This window comes from Manihot esculenta, chromosome 1, assembly GCF_001659605.2.
Source record: "Manihot esculenta cultivar AM560-2 chromosome 1, M.esculenta_v8, whole genome shotgun sequence".
Lineage (NCBI taxonomy): Eukaryota > Viridiplantae > Streptophyta > Magnoliopsida > Malpighiales > Euphorbiaceae > Manihot > Manihot esculenta.
This window is the reverse complement of record NC_035161.2, coordinates 40,379,537-40,391,752: the sequence shown is the minus strand read 5'-3', so window position 1 is coordinate 40,391,752 and position 12,216 is coordinate 40,379,537. Positions and strand designations below refer to the sequence as shown.

Below are 12,216 nucleotides of genomic sequence, written 5' to 3'. Positions count from 1 at the left end.
GGATTCTGCCTCATCTGTTGACTTGGGCAGATCGACTTCTGCCTGCTCTGGTGATTGGGGCAGATTACCGCCAGTGACTTGGGCAGATCGATCGCAGAAATTGCCCTGATCACTTTCTGGCAGATTTTCCTTCATAGCCTGTTTTTGCAAGTTTTCAGACCTACTGTCTTGCAACTCCCTTCCACTCCTCAATGTGATGGCACTAGCGTTTTGCCTTGGGTTTATCTCAGTTTGGGAGGGTAGCTTCCCTTGAGACTCATATTTGCTCATTGAGGAGGCCATTTGACTCACCTGCTTCTCAAGACTTTGCACAGTATTTGCTAAATTTTGCACAATCTCTTCAAGAGGTACTTTGGAGTTCTGAGGTGCAGCTTGAGCTTGATTCCTTTGCTGATAGCTTGGAAATTGATTTCCCCTTGCATAGCTAAAATTTGGATGGTCCCTCCAACCTGGATTATAAGTATTTGCATAGGGATCATACCTTCTTTGCCCATTGAAACCCCCAACAGCATTGACTTGCTGGTCCTCCTCTTGAAGGGAAGGACATAGATCAGTTGGGTGGTTGTTGGCACATATTCCACATGGCTTGGGCTGCTGAATCTGCTGAACTTGTTGGGTTTGACTCACAACAAGGCTACGGACAGCATTGGTGAGTTCAGAAAGTTGGGATGATAAAATGGAATTACTCACCTCGTTTACATTCCTTGTTGGCAGCTCTTGGTCTCCAAATTGTTGAGAAGCTGCAGCCATGGAGGAAATTAAGTCCCTCATCTCTCGAGGTGATTTCTTTTCAATTGTTCCTCCACATGCTGCGTCAATAAATTTTCTCTCTGAGGGTAGCAATCCTCCATAGAAGTACTCAATGAGAGATTGGTCAGAAATATCATGCCGAGGGCAGCTTGTGCACAACTTTTTGAACCTTTCCCAATACTCATACAAGCCTTCAGAGTGCTTTTGCTTTATGCCACTTATTTCTCTACGGATGCCTATGGCTTTTGAGGTTGGAAAGAATTTTCTCAAGAACGCTCTTACCATATCAGCCCATGATGTGATGGATCCGGGTGGCAAGTAGAATAGCCACTCCTTGGCATAGTCTTCAAGGGAAAAAGGGAAGGCTCTAAGCTTGATATCGTCTTCTGGAATGCCTTGGGGTCTCATGGTTGAGCACACAACATGGAATGCCTTTAAATGCTTGTGAGGGTCTTCATTTTCTAGGCCTCTGAATTTAGGTAGGAGATGAATCAGCCCTGTCCTTAGCTCGAATGGTGCTGTCAATAGGGGATATTCAATGCATAAGGGTGCTTGATCTCCTGTTGGTTCAGCTAACTCTCCAAGGGTTCTCTCCCGTTGCTGAGGTGCTTGGATGGGCACGTTTCCTGCTTGATTTTCAGCTTCTACATGTGCAGCAGGTGGTGCTGCCATTGCTGGGTTTTTTGCCATAATCAGAGATTCAGTTTCTGGTGCAAAATCAGCAGGTGCGGTGGTGGAAGTTTCTGCTGGTGCAGAAATTTCTTCAGCAGGGGCAGTAGGTGGTCTGTGAGATGGTGTGGTTGATGAAGATGGTCTTGAGGCTTGGTTCCTCAAATTTGCTTGCTTCCTTAAGCTCTTGGCAGTTTTTTCAATCTCAGGGTCGTAAAGAAGTGTGTCTTTACGGCCAGACCTGGTCATAAAGGGAAAATACGTTAGTTTAAATCAAGTCCCCGGCAACGGCGCCAATTTTTGATAAGCGGTTGTCGAAGCCGTCAAAAATAAACCTATTAAACAATCAACAATAAACTTGCAGATAGTGGCAATAGGGTCGAACCACAGGGAATTGACACCAATGATTTTCCTAATAATGACTAGGTCAAGTAAATAACAAATAAGTAAAAGAGGGGGGTTTGTTTTGATGAGTTAAAAACTAAATAGCAAGATAAAGCAATAATTTAAATAGATAAGAATTTCAATGAGAAAGAGATTCTAGCTGAAGTGTGAGTCTAATTCAGTTTGTTCAGAATTGATCATTGATTATTAAAGACTCCTATTTGATTTCAATAAATTAGTTTTGGTTGTGGAAGACGCTTCTCACAATCCAAATTCCTCCTTAGTTCTAGTTTGATTAGGAAACGTTCGCTAATCAAACACTAATCAACAAGTTGCCAAGGAACGTCCTTGGGGCATTGTAGCATCGAACAACTGTTGATTGCATTAAGACTTAGAGAAACCCAATTCTATCCTTGCCAACCGCGTGGTCAAGTTTAGATTATGCAATCTGATTAAAAGTGTATTTGAACAACCTAAGCAATTACGGACCTAAACCATTCAAACAATATTACTTAAGCAATTTAAAAGCAATGGGCCCTTATTGATTCTAAAAGCAAGTAATATTTATAGAAAAGATCAGATTGCATAAATATTGAAACAAACAAGAGTTCAACAATGGAGTATTAAACCTCCCAATTCATCACAAATTTGAATATTCTCAACTTCAACTAGAAAATAATGAATTTAGCCACTCATGGTGACTAGAATACACAAAAATAAAGAAGGAAAGAAAGAAGGATAATTTCTGCTGTGTTGCTGGAGAATTTCCGAGGATGGCAGATGCTAAAGATGATGATCAGATGCCTTTGATGTTGCCCTTTTATAGCTGGAGAGTCCCAAGTCCAATTTGATTAGGGTTTTGTAATCTTAATTTGATTTGGTCTTCTTTGTAGTCTTTGATTCCTCTTTGAATTTTGTGTTTGATTGAGAATGGAACTCTCTAAATGAGGGGCGTGGCTCTTGGGACTGATCTTGTGGTGTTTGAAGTGGACTTGGACTTCTTTCCTTTGAATTTGGATTTTCTGCTCTTTTCCCGCCTCTGCTGTATTTTCTGCTATCAAAGTGATTTGGGCAGATTCTGCAAGTGATTTGGGCAAATCACTTGCTCATTTTGCCCCAATCGCTTCCTGGGGTTTAGTCCAGTTTCTGTCTTTGTTTCTGCGAGTGACTTGGCCAGTTCCTGCGAGTGGCTTGGGCAAGTCACTTTGACCCAATCACTTTTCCAGCTTTTTCTTCACTTTTTCTCCAACTTTTCAATTTCTTCCTTTTCTGTAAAAACATAACAAAAACACAAATTAAGCTAGAAAAATGTGTAAATAAACAGTAGAAAATGTAATAAAAATGTGGCTAAATTATGCTTGATCACTATTCCAGAGTGGAAATGGGAGAATATAGCTATGGACTTCGTAGTGGGGTTACCGGCGACGTCCAACAGATTGGACTCCATATGGGTGATTGTGGACAGACTCACCAAATCTGCTCACTTCATCCCTGTCAGGAGTGGCTACTCTGTGGACAAGTTGGCGCAGGTATATATGGATGAGATCGTCAGGTTGCATGGGGTTCCTGTTTCGATAGTGTCAGATAGAGGGCCCCAGTTCACCTCCAGATTTTGGCGGAGTCTGCAGAATGCCATGGGTACTAGGTTGGATTTCAGTACTGCCTTCCACCCCCAGACCGACGGACAGTCAGAAAGGACCATCCAGACTATCGAGGATATGCTCAGAATGTGTGTGCTGGACTTTGGCGGTTCTTGGAGGCAGCATCTACCTTTGGTGGAGTTTGCCTACAATAACAGCCATCATGCTAGCATCGGGATGGCTCCATATGAAGCTTTATATGGGAGGAAGTGCAGGTCACCTGTTTGCTGGGAGGAAGTTGGAGAAAAGGCCTTGGCAGGGCCTGAGCTAGTAGAGATTACCAGCAGGGTGGTACCCATAATTAGAGAAAGGATCAAGACTGCTGCAAGCAGACAGAAGAGCTATGCAGACGTCCGCAGAAGACAGTTAGAGTTTCAGGAGGGGGAGTTGGTATTGCTCAAGGTGTCTCCAATGAAGGGAGTGGTTCGCTTCGGGAAGAAAGGTAAACTAGCCCCACGATACATCGGACCCTTTGAGATCTTGCAAAGGATTGGGAATGTGTCGTACAAGCTGGATTTACCTGCTTCGATGGAGAGAATCCATCCGGTTTTCCATGTTTCAATGTTGAGGAAGTTTGTGTCAGATCCGAGTAAGGTTCTTAGTGAGCCTGATGTGGAGGTCCAAGAGGATCTCACCTATGTTGAACAGCCAGTACGGATCATAGACACCCAGATCAGAAAGTTAAGAAACAAGGAAATCCCGATGGTGAAAGTCCTATGGAACCACCACAACTTGGAAGAATGCACTTGGGAGACACGGGAGTCCATGCTCCAGCAATACCCTCATCTCTTTTAAGGTTAGATCCCTATGTGTTTATGTGCTTATATATGTTGTGTTGTTTGCTATGCATGTGCTAGTTGAGGAACATTCGGGGACGAATGTTCTTAAGGGGGGGAGAATGTAATACCCGGCTAGACTCCGGTATCGGAATTCCTACCGTCCGGTGGAATCTCGGATGTCGGAGACCTCTAGAAGGGTAGAGGCATGTTTTATAAAATGTTTTCATGAATTTTAATGTTTTAAAGTATGAAACTAAATGAGTTTTTGCATGAAAATAGCATTGGAGGAAAACCCAGGTTCGGCCGCCGAAAGTCAAGTTCGGCCGCCGAACATGCATGCGTTTTGGAGGCACGTTAGGCCCCCGAAAGCATGAGTTAGGGAAGTTCAGGTTCGGCCGCCGAAAGTCAAGTTCGGCCGCCGAACATTTGCATGGATGCGGAGGCACATTCGGCCCCCGAACGTGGCCTGGCCAGCCACTATATAAGGGGCACTTAGCCGAAATGGGCGAGCTTTCTCCCATTTTCGGCCACAGCGAGCTTCCGACTTTCCCTTTGCAAACCTAGTATTCTTCCTCCAAATCCCCACCATTTTTCTTGAGTTTTAAGTTTGCATTGAAGGTTTTGAACTTTTGAAACAAGTTTTGGAGCTTTGGGAACTCAGGAGCTCATCTTCTTGGATCTCCAAGTTTAGGTCGTCTCCCTCTCGATCTTCAAGAGGTAAGAGCCGATCTTAAGCTCCTTATGTGTTTTCAATAAGTTTTATGCTAGATCGATGGGTAGAAATGCATGTTAGGTTATATGTGGAGTTATGGGTTAACCTTGATGTCTTGGACAATGTATGTTGTTTTTGTGTGTTTGAAGTGTTGTAGTTGGGGTATTTGATGTTTTGAGGCCCCTAGGAACTTGTATGCATGTTTTAACTGAGGTATATGCATGATTGGTGAGTTTGGAGGCGAAAATGCATTTGGGAGCCAAGTTTCTGCCCTTCGGCAGAAACCAGGTTCGGCAGCCGAAGGCACTTTCGGCCGCCGAACATGGCTGGTGAGGCAGGCCTTTCGGCTGCCGAAGTTGCCCCCGAAGGGAGACTTTCGTCTCTGTCTGGGACTTTCGGCCGCCGAAGGTGCCGCCGAACATGCATGAGTTTCGTCTCTGTCTGGGAGTTTCGGCCGCCGAAGGTGCCGCCGAACCTGCCTGACTTTCGGCTCTGGAGGGACTTTCGGCCGCCGAACCTGCCGCCGAAAGTGCCCTGTCCAGCCATTTTTTTGCATGTTGTTATGTGATTGTTTCATGATGTTTTAGGGGGTTTTTGGGGAGTATATTAGAGTTATGTTTATGTATGTTTGGTCCCTCATTGGAGTCCACCTGTGTAGGTTCGGACCCGAGGAACCGAGGACCCCAGCAGTGAGCCAGCTGCTACAGAGTTTGTCAGAGCTAGCCAGAGGTGAGTGGAATAAACCTTAAGTTTTAAATAAATGAAATATGAATTTTGAGCATGATCCATGCATCATGAATGCCATGAGATATAATAGGTTGCTTGCATTAGTATTCACGAATATGTTGCATTGCATTTATGATGTTAATGTTGATGTGGATTGGTTATTGGATGATCCTTTAGTCCTCCTATGATATGATTGATGTTATGGCATGTTATGGTATGGAAGTCCAGGTTGTACCCATTCTACGTCCCTGGCACGATGTAAGAGAAAGTCCAGGTTGTACCCATTCTACGTCCCTGGCACAGTTGGTCCATATGATATGTTATGATAAGGGAAAGACCGGTTGACCCATTCTACGTCCCGGCACAGTTGGACCTATGTAGAGGACTATAGGTGACAATACCATCCGAGATGTGATTTGTTGTGATGTGTTGCATTCCATGAAAGCATAAAATTTTAATATAATGTTTTATACTATTCTGCTCACTGGGCTTTGTAGCTCACCCCTCTCCCCTAACCCCAGATGTGCAGGTACAGGGTAGATCAGAAGGTTAGCCAGAGTTTTGAAGTATGTCTTATGTATGTAATAGTTAGTTTGTGGACATGACAATTGATGAAATGTAAAAATATTCAGAATGTTATGTAATGAGGTTATTGAGGATAGAGTTGTGCTTGACCATAATGTATTGTTAATCCCTTTTGTCTATACATGATCTTATGTTATGATGTTTATGTAAACTAACTCAACACAGGCTGTTTTGCCTTTAAGGCATGATGAGATCCCACAGAGGGACTATGTTATGCATATGTTCAGGGTATGCACAGGTTGAGTTAGTTGATGACAGTACGTATGAGGACAAGTTTTAAATTTTTATGTATGATTGTTGATCATGTATGGGATTAAACAGGTTTACAGGTTACATGTCAGGCTTGCTACGGGTCCCGGCGGCCTTAAGTCGACCCGGATCCTAGCGCCGGTAGCGGTCCGATTTTCGGGTCGTTACAGGCATCTATGCTTTGAGAAGCTATTTTGTTATGTTTCTGTTTGGTTTTTTGCTGTTTGTCCTCTCGCCTCCTCTCTCTCTTTTCCTTTTCTTCAGCCTAGTGTAACGAAAATTGACTGGGAGGCTAATTGTTTGACATCACAGGCTTAGGTATTGATCTGTGCAACTTCTATGAGTAGTTCATTCATTGCTTCTTGTTGATTTTTCCTTCAGAGTGTTACTGGCTTGGTCTTAAATCTTAATATCTGAACCTGGAGTAGTAATTTCCTAGCATATCAATTAGCATTACCCAAATGAACCTTAGTGGCTTCTATGATCTGGTTTTCCTTGACTTCTGGAAAAATCTTTTTGTTCTTCTATGCATATGACCTTGGGTGTTCTTAATTTCTTATGCTTATGTGGGAACAGTTTTGAGTGAATTATGTGATTCTATTTGCTTGAATTGAAGTAAAAAAATCGGGTTCGGTCGGGTTCGGGTAGTGTACGGGTATTGTTAAACGGATTTGGAACGGGTACGGGTATTAAAATTAAAATACTAAACGGGTTTGGGACGGATTCGGGAATTTTACATATAATCGGGTTCGGATTTGGGTACTCTCAGTTTCACGGGTACCCTACCCGTTGCCATCCCTACTCACACCCTAACAAACCTGCCCTTCCCTCTCCATTCGAATTTGATTGCCCCCGCATTTGGGCCTTAGCTGCCCTAGCCGCACCAATCTACAAGATTATTACAAAGCCTAGAGACAATAGCCCAATCTTTTACACTCGTGGAAATTATGGGCCTACAAATGTGGATAATGTTGAGGCATTTTGTGGACATGACCCAAACCCCTTATTTGAAATTAAGATATTTTTTAAGAATTTAATCCAATTAATTCTTTTACTAATTTCTCTTATTTAAATATAAAATTTTAATTATTCTAACATAAAAACTAAAATTTATGAAAATTTATTTAAAATTTTTCTTTATAATATAATTTTTTTTATTTTTTATAAATTAAAATTAAATTAGAGCTCATTCGAGCCACAGACAGATCAGACTCAAAAGGCATAGAACTATGGGTAGCCTTAAAAGGGTCCATATTCCCAAGATTGCAAAAAACGGATTCAAGGAAATCAACAAGAGCTGCACCAACTTTTGGCTGGCATTTACACTTGAAATAGGAGGTGGAACAGTGACGTTTCCAAAACTTAGATGGAATCACGTGTGCCTCAGCTTACTGGCAAAATGAAAAAAGCTTGAAAAGATCCCCCTTTTTAGTTTCGGTTGATTCTCAGGGTATTTTGCCATTGATGAATCATGACCACCTAATTTCCTTCTTTCTTTTTTTTTTTTTTTTTTTTTCTATTAGTCTAAATTGAATTTTAATGATTATGTTACCTTCCCTTGAAATATATATATATATATATATATTACCTTATCAAAACAATGATTATGTTACCTAAACAAGATGTTCTACCAATAATAATATAAACATTATATCGCATTGTATTTCTCATTATTCTCTATCAAATAATTTACATAATTGAAAGAACTAGGCATCTGTATTATAATATTAGTAATTGCCAAAATTTTCAATTCTTCTGTAAAAGCTTATTTTTTAAACGAAAAACTAAACGACTTTAAAGTAAAATTAAAACAATTTAAAACATTAAATATTTATCTTAAACCACAAAATATCAATAAAAATTTTAAATTATTATTTAAATCGATCTTAATTTATTCTGTTATAAGATATATTTACTTATGATTTTGCTTTTCAAAGAAATAAAAGTATATATACATACATGGAAGCATCAAATATATTTCAAAATTTATTATTTTTTTTTCTCCGGGAGGCATCATATGCTCTTTCAAATGTGAAGTTATCCGAAACGAGACAAGTATCATAACCTATCCTTTTGACCCGGTGTCTAGTCATGAGATTGTGCTTTTCCTTTACTTCTTACCCTCAATAGTTTGTACAATTTCGTAATATCTTTTACGGCGTTGAATTTTTCTTTAGAAAAAATATCTAATTGCTCACTTGAATCATCCGTTGAATTTCTTGACCCGGTATCCAGCAACCGCCGTCCGACATTCACTGACCCTCTACGTTCACCTTCCGTTTGCAAAGCCGTGATAACCGATTTCAATGCTCTACTCGGCGAATTTCTATTTGCAATCATGAGCTCGCTTATCTCGGCCGGACTCAGACTCGCTCCGGATTGGAAAATTTCCTCTACTTGAGGAAACAACTTGTGATCCTTCACTCCCAAATAGCTATTCGACAATGTCTTGAATGCCGAGAAATCGCATAATGGGAAGTGGATGTGGACATCAATTCGACCCGGTCTAAGAATAGCCGGGTCGATGTGATCCTTACTGTTCACGGTAAATACCATTATTCTCTCGTCTGCACAGCAAGAATTTAAAATCCCATCCATGAAGTTTAGAACGCCTGAAAAGCTTACAGCCGTTGATTTGTCCAACAGAAATCGATCTAGATTTTCAACCACAATCACCGACTTTCTTATGGTTTGTAACAGGAGCAATTTTAGATCAGAATCGTCTAAAACTCTGGAAAGATCGATGTCATACACATCGTACCCGAGAAAATTGGCCATGGCAGCAATAAAGCTGGATTTTCCGGTACCTGATGACCCGTACAATAGATAGCTTCGCTTCCAAACACGACCCAGCCGGTGATAGTATTGTTTGGCCTTTAGGAAAGACTCTAGATCTGATTTTAACTTGTTTTTGAGATCAGATTGCATAGCAATTGTCTCAAATGTTGAAGGATGATTGAAGGGAACAAATCTCCAACGTGGGTTCTGATTTTGATCACGGTCGGTGTTCATGTAAAGCTTCAATTCTCGCTGCTTCTTTTGCTCGAACTCATAGAAAACTGTGTGGATGTGCTGGAGATAAGGCCGGAGAATTCTTCGCTTATCTGCTTTTCTGATCTTCAAAACGAAAGCTCTGGAACGGGAAGCATCGGTTTTCACTTCGTTTATCCAAGAGACACTGGCTCCAAGAAAATCATCATCGATTACCTGTCCGGAATCGAGAAGGAGGATGATTTCGTTAGATTTTTTTCCGGTGAAGAGGTTGGTAAAATCGGAGTCCTCCATGGAAGCCAGAGTGTTTAGATAAACGGAGACTTTGCAATAAAGCTGATTCTCTTGCATGCTCTCGTTGAATTCTGGGACTTTGAATAATTGATACACATGAAAACGATCTTCGATTGATTTCCACCATTTCTTTGTTGTATATATTAATCCTGTACTGATTAAAAGAACTCGAAGGAGAAACAATAGACCAACAATTACGAACAAGAGAAAGAATGGATTACAAAGAATATTCATGATTGTACAGTGAGAAAATCATTAACAGTAGGGGGAGGAATCAAGTGGACCATAAAAGGGGTTGGCCAAGTGTGGGATTTTAATGCTACAGATTTTCCATTTAGCAAAGAAAATCATGTTTGAGGGAACGGAGGAGGTAGAAAATCAAATATGTAAATGGAGAGAAAGAGATTGAAAGAGAAATGAGAAAGCAATAACAGAGAGGGTTTTAAAGGAATCGTGGAGGTGAAGATTACAGAAGCAGAAGAAGAACAAAGAGAAGGTTTAAATGAAAGACTGATGATTGCCGGCAAGGTCATGGGTGAAAAAGCAGGGAGAAAACAAGTGTAATTAAAATAGGACAGGTGAAGAAAAGAACGGGGCTTAAGTGCTAACGTAAAGAGGGTCAAAGTATTGATGCCATGAGCCCATGACTCACAGGAGGAGAAAATTATGATGAATTCTCTTTCTGATTCTTCTTCAATTCTATCTACGTCTGCCAGCTGATATGTTTTATATCTCTCTTTTTCATTCTCCTGAATTTTTTTCCCTAAGTAATTAAATTTTTTAAATAGAAATTAAGTAATTAAATTTTTTAAATAGAAATTAAGTAATTAAATTTTTTAAATAGAAATTAAAAATTAAAGATTAGAATATGAGATTTTTCATATTTAATGTAGAATAAGAAAATTATTTAATAATAAGTATATCTAATTAAATATGTGAGTGCTAATTAAAATATCTCCATCGTTGTCTTTTTAAATTTTTTTAAAATATTAATAATAAATTTTTAATTATAATAATTTATTTTATATAATTTTTAAATAACAACCTTTTAATACATACATTATATGAGAGTATAAATAATTAATAATCTGAAAATACATATATTAATCAATGTGTTTTTTAAGATAAAGATATTAAGTAATTAGTTTTACCGATGACTAAATAATAATTTTTAAATTTATTTTATTTATAATATTTAGTATTTAGATATTATTATTATTTATAAATCAAATTTTATATTTTAAAATTCTATTAAAATATTTTTATATTTTATTTCTATCAATAAAATAATTATTTTGTTGAGAGATAATATTTTTAAAATTTAATTTTACTCTTAATAATTTTTTTAAATTTTTTTTTATATATATTTCTCATAATTATAAATTAACTTATTAATAATATTAATATTTTGAGACTAAATATTAAAATTTTTAAATTAAAATAAAAATAATATTTTATAATTTTTTAAATTTAACTCGCAGAAAATATATGAAAGAATCGCTTTTATATAAGAATAAAGGTAGTACTTAAAATTTATATATATATTAAATACATTTTAATTTTATAAAAATATTATATTTAGTTTGGAGGTTAGTGTTTATATGATATACCTCTAAAATAAAATTACCGTAGAATTGTGTCCATTATTATCAAGGGGCTGATGGTGAATTAAGGCACTAACCTATTAGTATTTTTCTAATTTCTTTTCGATTTAATTTATATTTTATTTATTCAATTTAAATTTTAATTAAAAATAAATTTAAAGATTTCATAAAAATTAAAAACTTATTTAATTAACATTTATTAATATAATTTGGATTTATATTATAATATACGATGAAAATGATTGATTTAGTATGCTTACCATTTATGTTATTTGTAATTTGGTATTTATATTAAAGATGAAAATCAAAATGATTGTTATAATATATGAATATGAACCTACGGGTTGGATTTCTGGGGCTGCATGCAGAGGAGGGTTGACGATGACTGCACAGTGCAGACCCGTTGACTCATTCAAGAGCCTCAAGTCAAATTTCATGCTGCACCTGCACTGTCCCTTTGATTGGCCAATAACCCTAATTGACATTTATTTCGCTTTAACTTTTTAAATAAAGCTTTTTAAAAAATATTATTTTGTTTTATTAATAATTATCTTAAAATGAATTAATGAATAAAAATGTAATAACATAACAAAGTAAAAAAAATAAAAACAGCTATGATGAATTGTACCAGATAATTTAATTTAATAATATGAAAATCTATGAGATGATCTATCTTCACTGTCATCAAATATTGATCAGTTTGAGAAAAAAAAAATTCAATCAGTGAAAAAATATCAAATACAGTTATTAATATATTGTTAAACATTTCCTTTTTAGTCTTCACGTTCACTATTAATAAAAAATGTAAATTTATACAAGGATTGAAAATAAAA

General features: G+C 37.8%; 1 protein-coding gene across 1 annotated transcript; it reads right to left on the bottom strand.

Moving 5' to 3' along the window:
* Positions 1 to 8,446: 8,446 nt before the first annotated feature.
* LOC122721353 (AAA-ATPase At2g46620-like) lies at positions 8,447 to 10,464 on the bottom strand. Its single transcript, XM_043948809.1, has one exon. It carries the CDS (start codon positions 10,011 to 10,013, stop codon positions 8,580 to 8,582), a length of 1,434 nt encoding a protein of 477 aa, XP_043804744.1. The 5' UTR covers positions 10,014 to 10,464; the 3' UTR covers positions 8,447 to 8,579.
* Positions 10,465 to 12,216: the final 1,752 nt, after the last annotated feature.